At 34.1% G+C, this 26,348-nt stretch overlaps 1 protein-coding gene across 1 annotated transcript; it reads left to right on the top strand.

Annotated features, from left to right (window-relative positions):
* Positions 1 to 4,110: 4,110 nt before the first annotated feature.
* TMEM244 (transmembrane protein 244) lies at positions 4,111 to 24,588 on the top strand (the record flags this gene model as incomplete). Its single annotated transcript, XM_074190038.1, is given in 3 exon segments — positions 4,111 to 4,157; positions 7,442 to 7,515; positions 24,476 to 24,588. Coding segments are annotated over 3 exon segments (234 nt in total), but the record flags the coding sequence as incomplete, so codon positions are not given.
* Positions 24,589 to 26,348: the final 1,760 nt, after the last annotated feature.

Genomic DNA, 26,348 nt, shown 5'->3' with positions numbered 1-26,348 from the left:
CATTAACAAGCTAGATAACTCTTCAGGTTCAGATTGACAGATCTTTTGATCCAAGTTCTATGTGATGGTTATTCTACTGTAGGTTTCAGACCTGTCTGGGGACTAACCATGAGATAACATACTGTTACTAAGGTCTGAGTCATACAGTTGTTGCACTCTCTTCTGGTCTTGCTTGTTGCCCATAGTTCCTCCTTGTCATGGTCCTCCACCACTCACCACAGGTCTATTCCTCAATCATCACCCTAGCTCCAGGTTATAAATGACAGAGAGGTACTTGTTCATTTTACCTGCACAGCATCAGATTCCCCTACTAGATCAGATATCTTTTGCCCTAGTATGCAATTCATTCCCCTCACTGGAAGACTCCATGGGATCCCTGCTCTCCTGCATCCCATGAGTTTGAACATAAGCATAGATAGATAGAGAGAGAGAGAGAGAGAGAGAGAGAGAGAGATGATAGATAGACCTGCATTTACATATATATATACATATTTGTATAGATGTATGTCTATAAATGTATATGTATATATATATTTTTCTATGTATACATATATGCATATATATGTATATATATATATATATATATATATATATATATGCGCAGTAGCTACATTTATTCTGCCTATCTAACACTTAAAGCAGGGCTAAGAAGCTCCAGAAATCTCCAAATCTGTTTTGGAACACAGATATCATTAGGTGGCAAACATACTATTAAGGATTCATCAAAGTAAAACATGAATATGTAAAAAAATAGAAAAAACAAAGTACATTCCTGTGGTTTCAGATAAGCTTATGCTGAAAATTGATATGTCACAGTGAAATTGCTAAGCATGGTCACCTGGAACCAGAGATTTGTCAAGGTCCATCTCAAAGTTACTACAAATTCTATTTGGAAATAATGCTACTTTTTTTCTCTCTGCATAAAGACATAAGAAGTATGGATATGACATGTGGTGTATGTTGACAGACAGGATTTTTGCATTGATTGACTTTGTTTAAATATTGTGGAAGATTCTTAGTTACAAAGATAGCATTTGAGGATCTCACCTCCTATATATTATCCCCACCAAAGTACTCTATAGGAAAGAATCCATTCAATCCCACACAGTTCATGAGACCATTCCTGTGTTTACTTTTTTTCTTGTCAGAGAAAATATCTAGTTCAAAGCAAAACTATTACATAAAATAGAATAGTGAGATTATTCACAATAGAACATTATTCCATAAACACAGGACTGTCTCATAAATACATTCACTTCCTATGGGGAGTGAACATATATGTGTGTATATATCTATAAAATCACATTTTAAGTGTTCACATGAGGATTGTTTGACCAGATTATATGTGTAAAGTAGCTTTATAAAATCAATGATATTTTCTAGTGGTGTCATCTCGCTGCTTTCATTGGACTGATGCCTTACAATGCATCATATCTCTGAGAGGCTCTGTTAATCCCAATTGACTTCATTTTATGGCTAAGACTAAAGTCTGCCAGTTTCTGCTGATCCAGTTGTGATCACTTTACATGTAGCAACCTCTTCTGGCATGATGTTCTGTTGGTTAAGTGATGTCTCTGAAAATTTTAACTGTAGTACTCTTTGCTATTATATTCTGAGCTCACCTCTTCTAGGTTGTTCAAAATAGGGACCATGTACCTACAGGGGCTCTGGAATTTCTCCAAGAAAATGCAAGGATCTCAATAAGTGGATGATCCAACAATCAGAATGTGAGAAGATAGATCATGTACCATTCTCCTATCACCATCTAGTATGGGCTTAACTCTAATACAACTATAGTTCTTTCTTTTATATGATCACTCAACACTCCCCACTCTTCTCTTTCCCATCACTGGTTTCCCTTCGTAATGCCTAGGCATTAACCTCTCAAAGTGATTTTAACTTAAGTCTGACCAAGGTACCCACAACAATTACCTAGGCAAAATCCCTCCTTTCCACTGCTCCCACAACAGTGTCCCTACATCTTTGCCTTATGCTGGACTGAACTAAGGTGGTGACTAATAAGTAACAATATCCCTCTCCTTACCAAATTTTCATTGAAACAATTTTAGTCACAAACAATAGGAGGGGGCATGGGACCAGTTGCAATTTGAATTACAGATTTCATTACATTACCTTTTCCTCCCCCCCCAAAAAAAAGAAAAGAAAACTCACTCCTCTTTCAAACTTCTGTTTCTTTGGAGGATGCCATCATCCTTCCAGTCACCCAAGTTTAAAACTTCATTATAACCCTAAACTTTTTATTTTCCTTTATATATCTAATCAGTTACCAAATTTTCTTCCAAGACAATATCTCTCACATCTGTTCCCTCCCTTTCTCACAAACCCATGTTCAGTTATTCATTTGTCTTGCCCTCACTGCTATAAAAATCTCATATTTGATTTCTCATATATGTTCCTTCAAAGACAGGTCATATCATGACTCTCTCCTACTTGATAAAATCCATTGACTTCCTAGAACCCTAGACTATGGGATCAAATATTATTTCATTATTTTATTTCTTCCAATCTTTATTTTTTAGGTTTTATAATATTTTCAGTTTTATAATAATTTTATAATAAATTCATAATAACCATGATAGTATATTAATATAACTTATGATTAAATACATATGGATATATTGGTGGTACATACATAAAACTTTATACTGAGAAGGGTCCATAATCAAAAAAGTTTGGAAAATACCATGCTTAGGTACAGTGGTTAAAACCTCTCTCATAATGAGAGGCTGACAGTTCTTTAGTAAGCCATCACCCCAGTTAACAAAAAGTTGGCAAAATGTACACCAAGAGATGAAATCTTTTTTATAGACCTCATGTCTGGATATAGACAAAAGTACATTGTTATAGATAACTTTCATATTAGACTAAATACTTCCAAGCTTCTAGCTGCTTTGAATGCAAATGAATTTGACTCAAAACAGAAGTGAAACTCATATCTTGCTTTCGCTATGCCTGTCTGTCATCAGCAAAAACCTGACTGCTTTGATGTTGTATTTTGGTCAATGAGAAAAAAAAAATCAACTCCCCTACATAATGAAGAATTTGATAGATAGAAGACAAAATCCAGGGAAATGGTTGTTCAAAAACAAGAGACAACAATAAAACATTTTTAAAAAGTAGGTAATAGAAATCCCATTGTAAGTTATTGAACAAGGTAGCATTATAAACATATAATAATATAATATAATATAATTAATATAATATAACATAATATAACATAATGTGATGTAATATAACATAACATGATGTAATATAACAACATAAGTATATATATGCATATATATATATATAGTCATGTTATGTTACATTCCTCCTCCTATATATACTAACTCCAAAATGAACAATTCTTTTTCAAAGAGCACTTGATTTGCCCCCTCTTGTATACAAACCACTTATTATCTGGATAGTGGGTTCATGTGCTAAATATTCCATTAATAGACTATAAAGTCCCCAAGGACAGGAACCATTATCTCTGATTCTTAGGTGATTAAGAACTATTGCCTAATGAACTGATGCTGAGCGAGATGAGCAGAACCAGAAGATCATTATACACCCTGACAGCAACATGGAGGTGATGATCAACCTTAATGGACTTGCGCATTCCATTTGTGCAATAATCAGGAACAATTTTAGGGTAACTGCAATGGAGAATACTATCTGTATCCAGAGAAAGAACTATGGAATTTAAACAAAGACCAAAGACTATTACCTTAATTTTAAAAAAAAGTTGTCTTATGTACAACATAATTTTGTTATCTCTGATATTTTATTTTTTCCTCAAGGATGTGATTTTTCTCTCAACACATTCAGTTTTGATCAACATATAGCATGAAATCAATGTAAAGATTATCAGGCTGCCTTCTGTTGAGGGGAAGGGAGGGTGGGGGAAAATGTGTAAAATTCAACACCTAAACAAAAAAAAATGATAGGTAGAAACTACTATTGTATATAATTGGAAAATAAATGAAATATTTATATAGTAAAAATAAAAGAACTGTTGCCTAAAACTGAGGAGTTAAACTCTCAGTTTCATTCTGTGTCTTCTCTCACAGGTTATTCTCTTGAAACTTCTTCTGTGTCTGTCCTTTCTATAGCATATACTACTTGATTCTGAGCATTTGTTGACTGGTCAATTTGTAATATCCATTTAGTAGTGTGGTACAGAAGCAAAAACCAATGCCTTTGGATCCAGGGTACCTGGGTTCAAATCTTTGTTCTTTCACTTATTATCTATGTGATCTTAGGTGAGTGATTTAAGTTCTCTTGGCCTCCTCATCCATAAAATAAGGGAGTTGGATTGAATGGCCTCTAAGCTCAGAATAAAAGAAGCCTATGAATTATGAATCTAGAACTTCATTTTGTTGATCTGTAGTGGAATACTACCAATAGTTTTATCAGTCTAATATTTTTCCCTTTTTTGATGTAAAAGTAAACAAATTCATCTCCTCGGGCAGTGGTAGAAAATATTTTGAGGGACTGAATTTCATGTTTGAAAGGATCTCAACTCTAAATACATTAGCAAGGCAGGGGATGTGGGTAAGATTCTCATGTCACAAAAGTTAAAGGAAATCTTTCCTAGACTAGTAAAGAAGTCTACCTGATGATTTTCCATTAAAATTTGTAGTTTGGGCTGCTCAAAATCAGTCTACACCAAGGGTGTCAAACTCAAATAGAATACTTTACCTTACCTAAGTCCCTGTGAGTGACATATTGACTTAGAAAGCACACATTAATATTGCCTGTTCTATTTTACTTCTATTTATTTTGTTAACTATTTCTCAGTTATATTTTAACCTGTAAGACTATACTAGGAAGTATTTTAGGTCACTTCCAGCTGTGGTCTATGAATTTAACACCTCTAATCTACCCAATGCTGTTTTTAGTAAATATCCTATAGTGGAATAAAATGGAATAGGTATTTATTATGCACCTCCTATATACTAGGCACTATATAAAATCCTTTAAAATATTTCTTTGAACTACTAACCTAAAATCAGATGATTTAGATTCTAATACAGGAACTCTCATTAACTAGCTATGTAGACTTCATCAATTACTTAGCTTCCAAGGCCTCCACTTCCTTATCTTTCAAATTGGGATGATATAGTTATACATGTGTAACCTATTTTATATTGCTTTCTGTCAAGAGGAGGGAGGGAGGAAAATGTGAAATTCAAAACCTTACCAAAAAAGATTGAGGAATACTATCTTAGCAAGTAGTTGGAAAATAAAGTATTTAAAATAATAAATAAATAAACAAATGAAGAATTGAGATGATAATCTCATAATTTCTGTGAGGATGAAATGAGAATTATATATAATTTTTATGTATTAAGTACACATGCATGGATATTTATACATATATTCATGTATGAGTGTGTACACACTCACCTGTCATATACATGCTCAAGACTTACTCTGATATCTTACTTGAATGTGGGGATAGCCTTGAATTCTTGAGCAGCTGAGTGACAAAGTAGATAAACTACTGCAACTGGAATAGGAAAGATCTGAATTTTAATCCAGCCTCAGATGATTCCTATGTGTATAACCTTGAACAAATCATTTAACTTCTGCAAATCTCCATTTCTTCATTTATAAGATGAGAATAATAATGGAACCTTACTCTCAGGTTTGTTTTAAGGCTCAAATATGATAACATCTATAAAATGTTTTTCAAACCTCAAAGAGGTTTAATGTTAGTCATTTGTGTTATTATCCTTATTACTATTAAGGCTATACCAGGAAATTAAAAGCTTTAGCAGTCCTGTTAAGCTGAAGAATACAAGCTTGGTGATAGGCTATATTTCTCCTGTCTGAGAATCAGCCTAGATAAAAACAGCTAAGAATTTGGACAAGATTAGCAAAGTGCTTTAAAAATGTTTTCTTCTTTTATCTTTACAACAACCCTGGGAGGCAAGTACTATTATTATTGTTATTTTACAGTGGAGGAAACTGAGGTAGATAGGTTAAGAGAATGGCCCAGGGTCACACAAACAGTTAATATCTGAGTCCAAATTTGAATTCAGCACTTGATGATTCCTAAATATATATCATGTTAGAAAGTTATCAGGCTAGCAAAGGTCATTTATTAAATTATAGTGATATTATATTCAGTGCCCATAGATGGCATCCCCATACCATAAGTAGAAGAGCAAGACCATTCTAGGAATATAGAATTCTATAACTAATGTTAGAAGGAAACTTAGAAATCATGTAATCTAATCCAGTCACTTTGCAGGTGAAGAAACTGAGTGATTTGTCCAAGGTCACACAAGTAGTTAACATCAGAACCAAGATTTGAACTGATTCCCTGACTCTATAACTGCATTTTTTCTTCCATTTTAACACTTTGTACAACATATGAAGCATATATTATGCATATATGTATGTTTCCTATTTTTATGTACAGAAATGATGTATATATATATATAGAGAGAGAGAGAACACACACACACATATATGTATATATATACAAACACACATTCAATGAAAAGCTTAAACTACTATTCAAGTATTAAGATATCATTTCTACTTTCTGGTCATAGTAGTCAGAGTGCTCTATAGCTCACTACAGTCAGGAGTAATGACTTGGAGTTTTCGTTCCAAGAAGAACCTAGGATGTCATTAAATGAGTGACTTAATTAAATGATTGCATTGCTATGTGTAATTCCCTCAGTCCTAAATTTGAACGTAATTTCATACGGTTGTACTAATTAATTTCATTTCACATACTCTGAATTAGGCCTTTCTAGGTTCCCCAGGCAAATGAATGCACAGACTTTCTTTTGGTCTGGCTTGCTGAGTTGGGTACTGAGGCTCTTCTGTGTGGTTGGAGGCCAAGCCACTACAAACTGGGTCTGTGCTCAGGCCTAGTCCCAGCTGCTTCGGTGCCTTGAAAGGAGGTGTGGCCAGCTGGGCAGAAGAGGAGAAGGAGACATAAATAAGCTGCTGTCTTGTGGTCTTTAGGGATCATTTAGTAGCCTCTCTCTGCAGACTGAGAGCCAGCTTCTTGCATTACACTTGTGAAGAAGCTTCAGGACTCTTTCCTTCTCAGGTACCTGAAGTGAATAGGGCTTGAAGCTTCAGGTGACAGCTAGCTGACTGTCCACCTTCCATCAATTTTAACCTCTGTTGAAGTAGGGAATCTCTCCCAAGCTTATGAGAGAGGATAAAACTGATTAACAGATACAAGGGGTTGTCAAAGTTACAGCTGAGAGCTTGAGCACAGTGTGTGGAGATTAGTCATTCATTCAAAGAGCTTTGTAGCTTCAATCCAGGGCACCTAAACTTTAAATTTAACACAGCTCAGCTGTAGCAAATGGATTTTTAGCCTCCTGTATGAATATATCTATGTGATTAAATGACTTAGAAATTGCCTTTACTGTAGTAAAAACATCTCCTTTTGTGATTTCTCCAGAATGAATAAGTTGAATATCCCGGCACCCTTTGATTGTAAGACAAATCCTTCCTGGTTCAACACAAATTACAAAGGTAATTCTCTTTCAATTTTCATTTCTGTCAAATTGGGAATTCTAAGTTCCTCCAAAAATATACCAAGTCTGTACTATGAAAAAAACCCACTCCATATAGCTTGCCCCTTCTGTCAATCTCCCCACCCCCAACTATTTCTTCTCATTATTAGAGAGCTTTATTCTTATAAAGTTCTCATGATCACATAATTAAGTTCTTGCTCTCAGAAACATTATAAGCATCTTGGTGTTGAATGTAGGTCAAATGTAGCATTACAGGATAAGGGTGGAGTTTGATAATGGAGTTCTCTTAGCTTTACTAAAATAAAATTATTTTGAAATCCATTATGGCAATCTTCTCTTGAAATGGGGGGGGGGACTAACCATTTAGACCTGGATGAATAAATAAATAAAGCAAAATTTATGCATTCTTCCTTGTCTATCTCCTTCTTTCCCTCCTTCCCTCCTTTCTTCCTCCTTTCCCTCCTTCTTTCCTTCCTAAGTGAACTATTCTACAAAGTTTGTTTCTAGGTACTGGGGCATCTAGGTAATTTATAATTATTCTAGCTAATGACCCTTCTAACTCCATATCTATTGTAAATCCCATGTCAAATGATATATGATACAAATAAGGTAATGCAAAGGTAATGACTCCACAGTTTCTACCTTTAAGCACTTTATAAGGTACCAAAGGTACATATGAGACATGTGACATATATAAATAAGTAAACTATGCAGCAACCATTGTGAATAATAGAGTTCAAAAAGAACATAAAATTGAAACAAACATGCAATAGAGAAAAAAATAATTTCCAACTGGATTGATCAAAGAAAACTAGATTTCAAACAAAAAACCTTTTAAAAATTACCCTATTCAAACATATACACTATAGGACATTATTCGGCATCAAAATGGATTTATTTTTATATAAACAAAGAGATTCTACTACTACAATAATAAGATAACTTGATGGAAGAGATACAAAAAGTACCCCCCCCATGAAAGAACAAAATGCTATTCTCCCTTCATATGATGTTCCCTTTTGGAAGACTCAGTCCTTATGGAAATGAGTCATATAATCAGGGAGTAGTTCCTTGCTAACAAGAGGCACAAAGGACAAGGAAAGTATTGACAGAAAGGAGGGAAGAAGTGGACTGTTTTTTTTAAAGACTTTCTTTAATCAATGTTTATTTAATGTTTGTCTTTAGGGTCAGTTATAGAGAAATATATATATAGAGAGAGAATATATATATATATATAGAGAGAGAAATATATATATATGAGACATATATATATATATAGAGAGAGAGAGAAATATATATATAGAGAGAAATATATATATAGAGAGAGAAATATATATATATATATATATATATATATATATATATATATATATATATATAGTACGTCATTAAATCAGCAAGAGTTTATTGACTGGGGTGGCTAGGTGGCGCAGTGGATAAAGCACCGGCCCTGGAGCCAGGAGTATCTGGGTTCAAATCTGGTCTCAGACACTTAATAATTACCCAGCTGTGTGGCCTTGGGCAAGTCACTTAACCCCATTTGCCTTGCAAAAACCTAAAAAAGAAAAGAGTTTATTGACTGCCTCTTATATCCCTGGTCCTGAGGATACTTTGAAAGTCTATTGATTCTGAGGCCCAGAGTCTTAGTTTAAATCTTGGCTCTACTACTTTCTACTACTCTTTGACAAATATTTTTTAAAATTTTTGAACCTCAGTTTCTCATCTGTAAAATGAAGATGTTGTACTCCTTCCCTTCCAGCTCTAAATTTATGGTGTAATCCATGTCAAATATTATATAATGCTAATAAATATAACTTGTATTTACATAACGATTTAAACTTTGTAAAGTGCTTTACAAATATAATCTACTTTGACCCCTAGAACCCTGGGAAGTTGGTGTTGTTTTAACCCAAGGATCACACAGTGTCTGTATCTGAGATCGTAAGGATAAGATCATAAGTATTTAAGAATAAAATTGAATTCAGGTCTCCCTGATGACACTCTATCTCCCTCACTCTATCTACTTCAAAATCTTATACATACAAAAGAAGCACAATCCCTGCCTTCATAGTTCTTCTTTATCCCTTGGACCATACATAACAATCCAGGTCCTTCTATTCTCCACTATCTCACCAAGTCTGTTCATGTTCATGATCATTGTTTCCATGATACTATCTATCTATCTCATCCTCTTCTACCACTTTTTTTCCTTTTGCCTTCAATTATTTCCCAACTCTTTTCCAATGAGTCCTGTCTTTTCATTGTTACCAAAATTTATAAGCCTTAGCTTCAGTATTTGACCTTCTGATGAGTAGTCTAAATTAATTTCTCAAAGTATTAGCTGATTTAATCTCCTTGCTGTCCAAGGGACTCTTAACAGTCTTCTCCAGAATCACAATTTGAAAGTTTTAATTATTCTGCCACACTCAGATTTCCTTATCATACAACTCTCACAGCCATATATTGCTACTGGAAAAAAAACCATAGCTTTGACAATACAGACCTGTGTTGGCAAGGAGTCTGTTTTCCAGTATGCTGTCCAGATTTGCCATAGATTTTCTTCCAAGGAGCAAGTAAGAGTCTTTTAATTTCATTGCTGCAGTCACTGTCAGCAGCAATCTTTGAACCCATGAATATAGGATCTGGCCCTGCTTCCATTTTTTTCTCCCTCTATTTGCTAGATAGTGATGGGACCAGTTTTCAAGATCTTAGTTTTTTTATGTCAATAGGAAGATTAACATAATTCAGTTTTTACACTCCTCTCTTTCACCTCATCAAGAGGCTTCTTAATTCTTTTTTACTCTCTGCCATCAGAGTGGTGTCATCTGCATATATGAGATGGTTGATGTTTCCTCCAGCAACATTAATTCTGACTAAAGTTTGGCATTTCAGATGTATATAAGCTGTTCATGACCCTATTTTTTAAAAAAGGATACTGGAGTGGTTTGTTATTTAATTCTCCAGCTCATTTTACAGATGAGGAATTGAGGCAAACAGTATTAAGTGACTTGCCCAGGGTCACACAGTAAGTGTCTGAGGCCAGAATTGAAATCATGAATTCCTAATCCCCAATCCAGTACCCTATTGAGCTATCTAGTTGCCAGCATGGAGTGTAGTAAATTCTACTATAATAGTCAATGCCATTAAAGGGAGAAGTCTATGTTTAGGTGACAAAAGATTAGTGATAGGACACTGATTGTTTCATTGTTTATTCAAACAAATATTAGTAAGTGTTGGAAGACATAAATAAAACTAAAAGATTTTTCATCAGAGTTTCATGCCTCTTAACTGGACTGCAAGAATTTTTTTTTAAAAAGATGAAAAATGAGAGTCATGGTTCTTTAATTTTATTGCTGAAGAATCTAGACTTGTTTATTTGTAGTTAAAGGTAAACTAAGAGCCTAGGACCTTTCTATTACTACTACTGGTAGAATTCTATAAAATGATCATTGAGGAAGATTCTGTTTTGTACATTCCTTTATACCATTTTGAATCTCTCATTTTAAAAAGCATTTTAAGTACCTAGTCTCAGTCCTATTCATTGGGAAACAGAGACAGAAATGGAAAATATTCCTCGACTTCAAGAGACTTTTATTCCATAGGGATACAAATAACATTCAATTAATATTATAATTGAGTAAATACAAGACAATTTGAGGAGACACAAATAGTATAGAGGGAGATTCACATAGTCTTCTCAAAGAAGATCGCATCTGAGTTAAACTTTGAAGGAAACTGAAGGTTTGGAGAAGAAAGATACATTCCAGGAATGGAATCAGCCTGTGTAAAAACAAGGAGATAGAATTCCGTGTTCATGAAACAACAAATAGACAAGGAATAGTGACTATGGAGAAGGGGTTGCCCATCCCTACCAAGTGAAACTAATTGCCATGTATGAGACAAGTCAGTAAGTCTAGCTGAGTTAGGAAGACCCTCTGAGAGAGACACTGGAATCAAGTTCCAAACAAGTCTAATCACCACTCCTGCCTCAATTACCATATCCCCTCAGTCCCCAGTGGAGATAGCCCAGGACTCTGAACCCAATGACCTTGCAAGAAATAGAGCCTTCAGAACACCACCCTAGCTTGTAACTTAAGACTAACAGCCATCATTGAGGGGCATAATCACTATAAAAATTAGGTCTATTCTCCTGTCCACCACCAATATCTACTGCAAACCAGCTTCCACCAACTTGAGGGTAAACTCAAGAGCTTCAAGAATGGCAGCACCCTAACTCCTCCAGACAAATGGCCCTGCATCTGCAACCATCATCCCAGAAAGCAGTCTATGGGGATACAACCTAACTCCTATTTCAGTAGATGTACAACCACAGCTAATGAAAACCCAGAAAAGAGAAAAGCATTTTCATCTCAAAGGTCTTTGGCATTGCTAAACAATTCAGTATAAGAAAATGGTTGATTTTTATCAATGAAAGTAACATCAGAGAAGTTTTGCTTCACTCTAAGGGGGGGAGTGTCTTTCTGTCTGAATTATAACTGTTGTCTCCCCTCTCCCCCATTAGAATGTGTGTAATTTCAAAGAGACAAATGCAAAGGACTCATGATGGAAAAATGTTATCTACATCCAGATAAAGAACAAATAGATTCTGAATGCTGATGGAAGCATACTTTTTTCCACTTTTTGTGGGTTTTTCCTTTTGATCTGTTTAATTCTTTCAACTGTAACTAATATGGAAATATGTTTTATATAATTGTACATATAAAACCCATATCAAATCACCTGCCATTTAAGGAATATGGGAAAGGAGGGGGGGGAGGAGAAAGAAAAATTTGGAACTCAAAATCTTGTAAAAAAATTGTCTTGATATATAATTAGAAAAAAACTATTAAAATAAGCAAAAATTAACAGTCAAAAAAGAATGTGAATGAATTAAGAACAAAATTGCTATCTTTTCTATTTATTTCTTCAGTACTTAATACAGAACTTTGCACATGGTAATCACTTCATAAATGTCTTTTCAATCATTCATTCCTTCTTTCAATCATAGCCACTTTTAAATGTCTTCCAGGGTACTTTTTAGAGGATTGGAGGCTTGCCAGGCTCTTCCTTGGGACATGCTGAATTGCTTACAATGTCAAAGGAAGCCTCACAAAGGAAAAGAGGGATAGATTAGAGATTCCTACAAGGTAGAGAATATAGTCAAGTGGACATTGAATAAATGTAATTTGCTAACTCACTGGCTAGCTTTAGGGTTCCAGGTTACTGCTAAGCCACAATATAAGAGTAGTAGCCAAATGTAGTGAAAAGAACTGAACCTGGAGTCAGGGGACCCAGGTCTGAATATGAATTGCACCTGACTGACTAACTACAAGAAAATTACAACCTCTTTCAGCATTAATTTCCTTATCCAATTTATATAGTTTCCTTCAAAGATCAGGTCAAGCCTAACCTTTTACATGATGCCTTTCCTGCTTCCCCTAGTAGCTAGTACCTTAAGTGAAATTATTTTAGATTTATGTTTTTATTTTTTTTAATTCACTAGATGGCACAGTGGATAGAATACTAAATGGAGAAAGAAAGACAGATCCAGATATTTTTGGCTATATGATGCTGGCAAGTCACTTTAACCTGTCTAAGACTGATTCTGCTTCTGTCAAATGGAGATATTCATGGTTTTTACCTCCAAGTTTTGACAATCAAATGAAATAACACATGTAAAGCATTTTGAAAACTTTAAAGCAGGATATGAATTATCAGTAGTAGTAGTAATTCTAGTAGCAGTAGTAGTAATTATAGTGTAATAGCAACAGTAGAAGTAATAGAACTAATACTAGTATAGTAGAAGTGGCAAAAGTAACACTAATAGTAATAAGAGTAGCAGTAACAGGAGCAACAGTAGCAGTACCAGTAACAATAAGAGTTGTTATTGTTAGTAGTAAGAGCAACCACTATAGCAGTAGCATCAGCACAGTAGCAGCAGCAGAAGTAGCTATAGTAGTAATAGTAGTAGTGATACAAACAGTAATAGTAATGTCTCCCCCTCAAGTTTCTTAAGGTTAAGAATATTTGGATATTGTTTTTGCATTTCCAATTCCAGATATAATGCTTATCATCTAGTATTGGCACATAGTCATGTCTTACTCTTCATGACCCTGTGGACAATGTCTGACTCTTCATAACCTCTATTGGGGTTCTCTTGGCAAAGACACTGGAGTGGTTTCCTTCTCCAATGGATTAAGATAAATAGAGGTTAAGTGACTGCCTAGGATCTCATAGCTAATAAGTATCTAAGGCCAGATATGAAATCAAGTTCTTCTAACGATTGATGTCTCTTCTCATCATTTTGACAGACTGTTTCTTTACAAGTTGATCTCATTCTTTTTTCTTATTTTTCTGCCCCTTAGAGCAAAGCACCTTGCAATACTATAATTAACAACCTTAGTATAAGGTACTTAGTATAAGGTCCTCAAATGAAGGGACTTGTTTGAAGGCAGAGTCAACTAAATTAGCAATTGCTGCAGAGAATCCGTTCACTTTCGTTTGATTGTTTTTCAGATCTAATAACTTTGAAAACTACAGGAAGATTAAAGACTGTTGTTTTTACATCTTATAGAAAGGTCAGTCTTGAGTTTTACCTTAAATAAAGATGAGTCATTAACCATGAAGAGGTTCTGATTTCTGTATTGAAAGTGTGAAAAAAAATTGTGAATAATCTAGCAGGAATGTAAACTGACAGGAAGGCTTAAGCTATTTTGCTGGAAGCTTTACTGATAGGAAGAGTGACACTGCTTTTGCCAAATGGATGGAGAAAAGGCTGAAATAGTTACTAGGAAACTTATGATTGGAAAAGAACTGAATCCTACTGCTGTTTGATCCTGTGCCCCTTACAATCTGAGAAAGGGGGAATCACTCTGAGATGCCTGGTTTCTCTCTACAACCTTCTCTTGGTTTGATATTAATAGTTAGCATTGATATAACTCTTTAAGGTTTGCAAAGTACTGTGTATGTATATGTATGCATGTATACAGACACATACACACACACACACACACACACACATAAAGCACATTTGTTCATTTGACTTGGCTTAAAAGGGAAAAACAAGCTTTGTATCTATTTTACTATGGGCTCTGATTTTTCTAGGGAAAAAAAGACTTGAATGACTAAGAGCTAATTGGATTAAAGCAAATCCTTTTGAGGCAACAACTGGCTGTGATTCTCTGCATGGCCCAGATTACCAACTTGAGGAGTTTGCAGTTCTGTTAGTTAAGGAAATTACCACTAGTCATTATGTCATCATAGCACTTCCTCGGTGTTCTGTTAAAGAAAACTGTGAGTCAAAAGTTTGTCACTGTTTCATCAGTTTGAAAGCTGAAGAGCAATAGGTTTGCCCAGTAGAACACTGAGAAGGAGAAGCAGCAATGGAACTCAGGAGGTCCAATCCCTCACAACCGGCCAAAGGGCAGATTGGAGTGACCAATTCAGAGAAAGACAGAGAAAGAAAGAAATGGAGGGAGGGAGGAAAGAAGGGAGGGAAGCTGGAAGGACAAGAAAGTAAGAGAAAGTAGGAGGGGGAAGCTAGGTAGCATAGTGGGTAGAGCACTGACCCTGGAGTCAAGAGGATCTGAAATAAAATTTGACTTCAGATATTTACCATTTACTACTTGTGTGACTTGGACAAGTCACTTAACCCCATTGCCTTGCTAAACAAAAAAGGAAAAAAAGTCAAAAGGAGGGAGAGGAATGAAGGTAAGTGTATATATGTAGGTCAAAATAAGGCCTTTTAAGCTACACTAGACTATAAATTCCTTGAGGATAGACATTGTCTTATGTTTGCTGACTATCTCCCCCAGTGTTTGGCACAGCCACTTATAAAATATTTTTAAATGAATGTTATTAAAATAATCATGAATGAGGGGCATTAATATTATTGCTTTGAGTAATAGATTTCATCTACCTGAATATATCAGTTCTTGAATGATGTGAACATAGTAATAATTTAATGCATTCTGAAAAGAAAAAAGTATAATTTTGATGAAAGGCTGTGCCAGTGACAAAAAAGATTCTTGTTTTATCTCATGTTTTTCATTTTATCTTTCTGATGAATCTATCTTTTGAAAGTATTTTAGTCTTAAAGTCTCATTTGAAAGAAGAACTAAAATGTTGACCCTTCAGATGCTCAGAGCATTGAAGGATTTATGTCTATAGCCTGTAAATAATGAGCATTTCATAAACGTTCAACAATTAGACTTTGATGTTTGTCTAAGTTCACATGAGATACCTTTGCCTTTCCTTTGCCTTAGGTTAAAAATGAATTGAACAACATTTTCTATCTGAGGCAAGACTGGGTTATGTTCTCTTACTCATTCTTCCTTTTTAAAATAGGTGAAGAGAAAGTTCACTTCAGGAGTAGAATCAAGGATTGTGGTTAGGGTATAAGAATTGACAAGTAAAAGAAGAAAAGGTGACTATACCTGATTAGCAACACCCACATTCCAAAGGTGGGGCCACAGAAGGAAATGAATGGTTTTCTGTTTCAACCTCCTGCCTATACTCAGACATATATTCAGACCTATAAAGATTACAGAAAGACACTGCCATTTTCTACCCATGTGAGCTTAGCCAAGTCATTTGCCCTCTCTAGGATACTAATTTCTCTCAGAAATGAAGGGTTTGGATCTCTAATCCCTAACACTTTCCTTTAAAATACATATCTAACTCCAAAATTAAGACTATATTATTTTATAATAGTTTTTCTATCACCATTATTTCAAAATATGTCCCTCTCAGACTTCCAGGGGTGGAGCCAACATGGCAGCGTGAAGCTAACATGCTCTGGGAGCTCTTCCCTACCAAAGATAAATGAAACCTCTACTCTAACATTCAAACTACAGATCCCACCAAAAACAAAAGAGAAAGGGAGAACATTCAAAGAAGTTTTCAATTGTAGACATCTTGGTGGATTTTCTGTTGAAGGTCTGTCTCTTTGGGGGAAAGTGGAAGTAAAGTCCAGGAGGCAAGTGGGAAAGCCACAGTGCAATCCAAGTCCTTACAAGCATAACAACAGCAGAGGAAGCAGAACTAAAATAGTAAAGATGAACAAAAAAGCTAAAAAGAATACTCACTATAGAAAGCTACTTTACAAAGATTACTTCAATGCCATGTCTGAAGAAGAAAGTAGTGAAAAATCACTCACAAGGGAAGTATCAAAACAGTCTATAGATTGGACTTAAAATACAGAAGTTCATCAAAACTTAAAAAAGAATTTAAAAACCAAAGAAGAGAGGAAGAAGAAAAATGAAAAAAAAGAAATGAAAGTCATGCAGGAAAATTATGAAAAATTGACCAAAAAGAGTGACTCCATTAAAAGTAAAAATAACCAACTGGAAAAAGAAACATAGAAGTTAATCGAAGAAAATAAAACCCTAGAAATTAGAATTGAACAAATAGAAACCAATGAATCTACAAGACTACAAGATTCCATCAGACAAAAATTGAAGAATTGAACAAAATTGAAGAAAATGTAAAGTACCTTTTAGGGAAAACGAATGAAATGAAAAAATAGATCCAGGAGACAATCTATGAATCATCGGACTGCCAGAAAGCCTGGATCAAGAAAAGAACCTAGAAAGCATCATGCAGGAAATTATAAGGGAAAAACTGTTCAAATCTACTGGAACAAGATAACAATATAACCATTGAAAGAGTCCCTCCAGAAAGAGACCCCAGGATAAAAACTACAAATAAAGAATAGAATATTGCAAGCAGCAAAAAGAAAACAATTCAAATATAAAGGAAACAGTATCAGAGTCACACAGAATCTATCAGTCTCAACATTGAAGGATTGGGAGACAGATCTAGAACAACATTTTGCTATCTGAGACAAGATTGGGTTATGTTCTCTTACTGGTGCCTCCTTTTCAAAATAGGTGAAGAGAAAGTTCAAAGACCAAAGAGCAAAAGACCTGATAACAACCCAGAATGTATTACCCTGAAAAATTTAGCATATATTGTCAGGGGAAAGATGGATGTTCAATGAAATAGAGGACTTCCAGAATTTTCTGCTGCAAAGACCAGAATTGAACAAAGAATTCAATCACCAAATATATAACTCAAGCATTTAATTAAAAAAATGTAAATGAAAATGGGAAGGATAAAACAAGACAAAACAAAATAAATATTGGTCAAGACTATCAAATTTTATACAACCCTAAAAGGGAAGATATACATTTCTAATTCTTTAGAATTTTACTTCTCTAAGGATAATTAGAAGGTAGAATATAATTGAAGAGAATGAACCTAAAGTATATGGGTATAATTGAATCTCATCTCTCCATTGTAGAGGTCAAAGATCATATCACTATGTAATCAAAATGCCCTGAAGAAAAGCAGGGGTGTTTACTTTAAACTTGTGTCTCATTATCTTTTGACCCACTTTAATCCCATGGTGTTCCTTGCCTAATGAGGGCATCATAAACTGTGAGGACCTGAGTTAGTGTCTCTGTAACTTAAAACCATTTATAAAGTTCTCAGACCTCCAAAGCCTTCCAGTACTTAGAGGCCTTTAAGCATCATAAACTACAAGGACCTGAGTAAGTATCTCTGTAATTTATAATCATTTATAAGTTCTCAGGTGAAAGCTCCAGAGCCTCCCAGTACTTTGAGATCTTTGAGATTCTTACAGTTAATTAAGTGAGGGTTTGACTTAACTGGTGCTTCACTTAACAAGGGGTTAAGTACCCTGGGCAGGGAGCAGGAAGGTAAAGTATGAAAGAAAATAGGCCTTGGGGGAGAAGCACAAAGTTCAAGAAACAATATGGCTTTGGATGACACTTTGGCTCCTGAGGAGGATTGTGTGTACTTGAAAGATACTTGAAAAGGGGGTAAAGTAAAAAATGATAATAATTATAATTTGATGCAATTTGAGTCAAAGCTGCTTATCAAGCAAGCAAGTAAATAATCTGTGATTATATATTAATAACAATAGGAGTTTATCAAGCAATAAAATAATTAAACTGTGATTGATGATACCTGATTAATAATATTAGGGTGATAAATAACACCAAGGGAAAAGGCACAAAGATTTTTAATTTTAGAGTGAAAGGGAAAATGTGAATCCTGAGTAAATTCTATTCAATAGATTTGGCCCAGTGAGGGAATAAGATAAATTCCCACCTGGGTTTAAAAAACTAACTTAATCTATGGGGAAGGGAGGGACTGGAAAAGGAAAAGATAAGAGAAGAAGAGATTGATAAAAGGGAAGGGAAGGTATAAGTGAAAAGAACTGAAAGTTAAATTTTTAAAAGTCAAAGGAGAAATGTAGTAAAATTTTGGTGAGGAGGAATAAGAGAAAGGGAAAGATATATATAAATGGAGAAAGATAGCATGGAGATAAATATAGAATTAGTAATCTTAACTGTGAATGTGAATGGGATGAACTGGTCAAAAAATGGAAGAGGATAGCAGAATGGATTAAAAACCAGAATCGTACAATATGTTGTTTACAAGAAGCACACTGGAAATGGAGAGATACACATAAGGTAAAAGTAAAAGGTTGGAGTAAAATATATTATCCCTCAGCTGAAGTAAAAAAAAAAATCTAGGGTAGTGGGACCCTAATGTCAGATAAAATAAAAGCAAAAACCAATCTCATTAAAAGGGATAAGGAGGAAACTACATCTTCTTAAAAAACACCATTGGTAATGAAGCTATATCCTTCCAAAATATGCATGCACCTAGTGGTATAGCATCCAGATTCCTAGAGAAAAAACTGAGTGAATTACAAGGAGACATAGACAGCAAATCTTTAATGATGGGAGATCTCAATCTCCTACTCTCAGAACTAGATAAATCTAACAACAAAATAAACAAGGAGAATGTTAAGAAGGTAAATGAAATCTTAGAAAACTTAGATATGATAGACTTCTGGAGAAAACTTAGTGGGCAGTACATGGCATCTTCACCAAAAATTGACCATGTACTAGTGCACAAAAACCTCATAAACAAATACAGAAAGGCAGAAATAATAAATATACACTTCTCAGATCATGATGCAATAAAAATTACATGGAATAAAGGGTCATGGAACAATAAACCAAAAATTAATTGGAAACTAAATAACTTTATCTTAAATAATGGGTAGATCAAATAGCAAATAATAGAAATAATCAATAATTATAACCAAGAAAATGATAATAACAAGATATCATACCAGAATTTATGCAATCAGCCAAGGCAGTTTTGAGGGGAAACTTTATGTCTTTAAATACATATATAAATAAAATAGAGAAAGAGAAGATCCATGAATTGAGTATGTAACTAAAAAAAACTCAAAAAAGAACAAATTAAACATTCCCAATTAAATACCAAATTAGAAATTCTGAAAATCAAGGGAGATATTAATAAAATTGAAAACAAGAAAACCATTGATCTCATAAATAAAACTGAGTTGGTTTTATGAAAAAGCCAATAAAATAGACAAACCTTTGATTAATCTGATTTAAAAAAGAAAGAAGACAATCAAATTACCAGTATCAAAAATGAAAAGGGTGAACTAACCACCAATTAAAGAGATAATTTGGAGCTACTTTGCCAATAAATTAGATAACTTGAGTGAAATGGTTGAATATTTACAAAAATAACGGGGCAGCTAGGTGGCGTAGTGGATGAAGCACCAGCCCTGGAGTCAGGAGTACCTGGGTTCAAATCCAGTCTCAGACACTTAATAATTACCTAGTTGTGTGGCCTTGGGCAAGCCACTTAACCCCTATTTACAAAAATAGAAACTGCCCAGATTAACAGAAAAAGAAATAAATTACTTAAATAACCCCATTTCAGAAAAAAGAAATTGAAGAAACGATCAATAAACTCCCTTAAGAAAAAGTCTCCAGGTCCAAATGGATTTACAAGTGAATTCTACTCAACATTTAAGGAATAATTAATTCCTATTCTACATAAACTATTTCTAAAAAAAAAGATGAAGGAGCTCTGCCAAACTCTTTTTATGACACCAACATGGTACTGATACCTAAACCAGGAAGAACCAAAACAAACAAAGAAAAGTATAAACCAATCTCCATAATGAATATTGATGCAAAAATCTTAAATAAAATTTTAGTAATGAAACTACAACAGGTTATTACCAAGATAATGCACCATGATCAGATTGGATTTATACCAGGTAGGCAGGAATGGTTCATCATTAAGAAAATATTAAATATCTTTAAACATATTAATAGGAAAACCAACAAAAATCATTTGATTGTATCAATAGATGCTTTAAAAGTCTGATAAAATACAACATCCATTCCTTTTAAAAACACTAGAAAGTTTAGGAATAAATGCAGTTTTCCTTAAAATAATAAATTGTATCTATCTAAAACATCAACAAATATTATATATATATATAAAATGGGAATAAATTTGAAGCATTTCCATTAAAATCAGGGGTGAAACAAGGATACTCATTTTCACCATTATTAATCAATATAGTATTAGAAATGTTAGTAGTAGCAATAAGAAAAGAGAAAGAAATTGAAGGAATCAGAATTGGCAATGAGGAAGCAAAACTTTCACTGCAGATGTTATGATGTTATACTTAGAAAACCCAAGAAAATCATCTAAAACCTCCTTGAAACAATTAACAAATTCAGCAAAGGAGAAGAATATAAAATAAACCCACATAAATCATCAGCATTTCTATATATATGAATGACAAAGCCAAAGAGCAAGAGATAGAAAGAAAAATTCCATTTAAAATAACTGTAGACAACACTAAATACTTGGGAATCTGCCCCCCAAGAGAAACCCAGAAACTGTATGAACACAATTATGAAACACTTCTCACCCAAATAAAGTCAGATTTAAGTAACTGGGAAAATGTCAAATGCTCATGGTTAGGTTGAGCTAATATAATAAAAATGACAATTTTATCCAAATTATATTACTTATTCAGTGCCATATCAATCAAACTACCAAATAACTACTTTATTTACTAAGCTAGAAAAATAGTAACAAAATTCATCTGGAGCAACAAAAGGGCAAGAATAGCAAGGGAGGGGTGGCTAGGTGGTGTAGTGGATAAAGCACCAGCCCTGGCATCAGGAGTACCTGGGTTCAAATCCGGTCTCAGACACTTAATAATTACCTAGCTGTGTTGCCTTGGGCAAGCCATTTAACCCCATTTGCCTTGCAAAAACCTAAAAAAAATAGCAAGGGAACTGCTGAAAAAAAAGGTAAAGGAAAGTGACCTAGTTCTACCAGATCTAAAACTATACTATAAAACAGCAGTCATCAAAACCACCTGGTTGGTTAAGAACTAGAGTAATGGATCAGTGGATTAGGATAAGTTCAAAAGAAACTCTAGTAAATGACTACAGCAATCGACTATTTGACAAACCCCAAAACATCAGTCTCTGGGATAACACACTATTTCACAAAAAGTTGCTGTTGAAAACTGGAAAATAGTATGGCAAAAACTAGGCATATATTCACATCTCACACCCTATACCAAAATAAGGTCAAAATGGGTACAGGATTTAGACATAAAGAGTGATACCATAGATAAATTAATAAACCAAAAATACTCTATCTAATCTATGGGAAAGGGATAAACTTATAATTTAGCACATTATAAACTGCAAAATGAATGATTTTGACTATATTAAATTAATAAAATCAATGTTGCCAAAATTCTAAGAAAATTAGAAAGCTGGGAACAATCTTCACAACCAGGAGTTCTGATAAAGGTCTCATTTCTAAAATATGTAGAAAATTGCAACAAATTTATAAGATCACATGTCATTCCCCAGTTGATAAATGGTCAAAGGATATGAACATACAGTTTTCAAAAAAAGAAATTAAATCATGAAAAAATGCTCCACATCACTTTTGATTAGAGAAATGCAAATTAAAACAACAATGAGCATCATCTCACACCTATTAGATTATCCCAGATGGGGAGCATCTAGGTGGCGTAGTAGATAGAGACCCAGCCCTAGAATCAGGATACCTGAGTTCAAATCCCACCTCAGACACTTGATAATTACTTAGCCGTGTGGCCTTGGGCAAGCCACTTAACCCCATTGCCTTACAAAAAAAACCTCAAAAAAAAAGATTATCGTAGATGAGGAAAAGGGAAAATGATCAATGTTGGATAGGCTGTGGGAGGATTGGGATGTTGATGCATTGCTGTTGGAGTTGTAAATGGATCCAACCTTTCTGGAGAGCAATATGGAACTATGCCCAAAGAGCAATAAAATTGTTTATCCCCTTTGACCCAGCAATTCCAATTATAGATCTATATCCAGAAGAAATGATAAAAAATGGGAAAAGTCCTACATGTTCCAAAATATTCATAGCAGCTCTTTTTGTATTGGCAAAGAATTGTAAATTGAGGGATATGGAATACTATTGTTCTATAAGAAATCATAAAGGGTCAGAAGCATGGAATGACTTATGGGATCCAATGCTGAGCGAAGGGAATAGAACCAAGAGAAAAATATACACATCAACAACAATATTATGAGATGAACAACTTTGATGGAAACAGCTCCACTCAGCAATCCAGAGAGCTAGGACAACCGTATTTGACTGGTTATGGACTATATTTTCCCCAACCAGAGGAAGAAAAACAAAACAAAACAAAACACAGAGAAAAAAACAACCCTTCCGAATCTCATGAATACTTTACAAAAAAATATCTCTTATATATCTCTTTCCCTTAATCGTAATTCTTCATGCCAAATATTACTAATTTGTAAACCTGTTTAACAAAATATGTATGTAAAATGCTAACCTGACTATTTCCTGTTGTGGGGAGGGGGATGGGAAGGGAGGGGAGAGGGAAATTTTGTAACTTGAAAATATGGATGAAAATAAATAAAGTTTAAAAATAAAAAAGAAATTAAAAATATGTCCCTCTCCTTTATCTACCTAGTGTTAATATAGATTTCTTTGTTGTTCAGTCATTTCAATCTTATCCAATTCTTTATGAACCCACTTAGTCAGGAAAGCTCTTGACAAAGTTACTGGAATAGTTTGCCACTTCTTTTCAGTTCATTTTACAGATGAAGATCTGAAGGAAGCATGGATAAATGACTTGCCCAGGACCTCACAACTAGTAAGTGTCTGAGGCCAGAATTGAATTCATGAAGATGAATTCTCCTGATAACCAAGTTCTGTGTTCTCACAATTGTGCCACCTAGTTGCCAACTAAGATTTCTTGATGATGCCCAGACTAGCTGATCTCCAAAGTCCCTTCCAATCCTCAGTTAATGACCTTATGACTCTATAATCCTAGTTTGAGGAAGAGGGCTGAAATTTGTTACCTTCCTAATGTTTGGGGGTTTTGCAGGTTTGAAGATTAAGAGAGAATTTGTTATTGTTTTAAGGTGATCAGTTTAAGAATATTGGATTGGAGACTCAGATGTGTCATCTATTAGCTTTGTAATCTTGGACACCAACCTTTCCATTTTTTTAATAGGTAGTTGGGACTATATATATCACATATCTTCTAGGGTTGTTGAGAGAAAAATTCTGTAAACCTTAAAAGGTATAAATAAAAGTAAACCAGGGGCAGCTAGGTGGCACAGTGGATAAAGCACCAGCCCTGGAGTCAGGAGTACCTGGGTTCAAATCTGGTCTCAGACACTTAATAATTACCTAGCCATGTGGCCTTGGGCAAGCCACTTAATCCCATTTGCCTTGCAAAATAAAACTAAAAAAAAAGTGAACCACAGGTTTTGGGGGGAGTTTTTGAATCCATCTTGAACAGTTTATTCTTATTTGGGTTATACTTGCTCCCTAATGTTCTCCTGGACTTTAAGTTTTACAGAGGCAGGAATCATGACATTTACCTATGTATATCTCCAAGTGTGTAAAACTGATTGCATGTAATAGCTAGTTAATCGATGATTGTTGAATGTTGAATAGATGGTGATATTTCAGAACTAACCTATTTCAAGCTCCATGTAGTTTTTCCCTGTCTTTATTTTCAGTTCTCATAGCCTCAACAGAGGTTAACTACATTGTTTGTGGATTGATGCTTGCTCTGGTTGTTTAAGAATGGGTTTGGGATTATACTCTAATGGTGACCATGATTCCACCATAACTTCAGCTAGCAAGTGTGGTATTAAATAAAAAAAAAACAATATAAAAATATACTGTCAAACTTGTTTTTTTTTATTTCGATCAGTATGTCTTCCTATACATAAATGTGATAGAATACTATTGTGCCTTAATGATAAAGAAGAAATCTGGGAAGATTTGTTTGAACTAGTGCAAAGTGAAGTGAACTGAATTAGAAGAATAATTTATACAATGATTATATTCTAAAGTTAAATGACTTCGAAAGACTTAAGAATTCTGATCAGTAAAATGACCAATCAAGATTCTAGAAGACAAAAAAAAAAAGAAATATTCTGCCTTCTAAGAGGTAGAAGACTGATCATAAAATTTAACTTGTGGGGGAGGGAGGACCGTGGCCACTTTAAAAATTTGTTTTGCTTGACTATTCATTTATAAAATAACTATTCTGGTTTTTTTTTTCTTTCTCAGTTATGGGGCAGGGGCAACGATAAGAACTTTTGCTAATTGAAAAAATTTAATTTCAAAAGGAGATGTGTTTTCTCAATTTCTGTACCCCAGTTGTTGTCTTGTATATATTCACAATATATTGGGTGTATTTAGGTGTTTGTTTGTACACATAGGCATACACACACACACACACACACACACACACACACACACACAAACATTTCTTCACATTTCCTGGTGCTGTCTACTTTACATTAATTCATATAAGTCTTCCTTTGGTTTTTCTGAATTCTCCATATGACAATTTGTTTAGTCATTCCTTGACTAACAGGCATCAATTTTAATTCAAGTTATTTACCACCACAAATTATGCAACTATGAATATTTTAGTATATATAAGACTTTTCTGTCTTTGACATCCTTGAGTTATATATCTAAGTAGTGAGATCAGCATTTTAGTCCCTTTCTTAGTATAGTTTATTGCTCTTCAAAATTATGGAACCAACTCTTAGCTCTATCAATTAGAGGCTTGTTTTTTGATAGCTTTTCCAATATTGACCATTTTTATCTTTCTAATCTTTGCCAATATTTTGGGTATGAGGTGAAAACTCAAGAATTTTTTGTAATTTGCAAGAATTTTGTAATTTCCTCTTTTTATTAGTTATATGGAACAATTTTTCATATAATTCTTAAAAGCTTATAATACTTTTGAGAACTGTTAATATCATTTGAATATCAATGAATAATGCTTGGACATCTAGATTTTTACTATTTCCTTATATGTCTTGGATATCAGACCCTTATTAGAGATATTTGGTGTAAATATTTTTCCCAAAAAACATTTGATCTTCCATATGTTCAAAAAGTCTTTTCGATTTAATGAAATTGTAATCATTTATTTTATCTTTTGTGATTCTTTTTCTCTCAGTGCAACTGATTTCATAGTTTTCGAATTTTTTAATAATGTGACCTTTTATATTTTGATCATTTGTCCATGTTGAACTTATTGGTATTTATAACAAAAAACATTGGTTTAAACCTAATTTCTACCAATCTGCTTTCAATTTCATGTCATGGGGAAAGGAATTTGTATCCCCAAATAACTTTTATGTTCTTGGGTTTATCAAGCACTGGGTTGCTGCAACAAGAAAGATTTATTAAATATATATAATTATTCTTCATATATTCATTTTGCAAAAGATATAACCATGGCTTTCAAGGAGTTGGTAGGGGAGACAAGCAAATATTCAAATAACTGCAATAAGCAATATTTAATTAAAAGGGCACAGAAGAAGATCAAATGTAATGGTTTTTAAAAATGGGAGTCAGAAAAGA

The sequence above is a fragment of the Macrotis lagotis genome, chromosome 5, assembly GCF_037893015.1.
Source record: "Macrotis lagotis isolate mMagLag1 chromosome 5, bilby.v1.9.chrom.fasta, whole genome shotgun sequence".
In the NCBI taxonomy this organism is placed as follows: Eukaryota; Metazoa; Chordata; class Mammalia; order Peramelemorphia; family Peramelidae; genus Macrotis; species Macrotis lagotis.
This window is presented reverse-complemented; position numbering and strand designations above follow the sequence as displayed.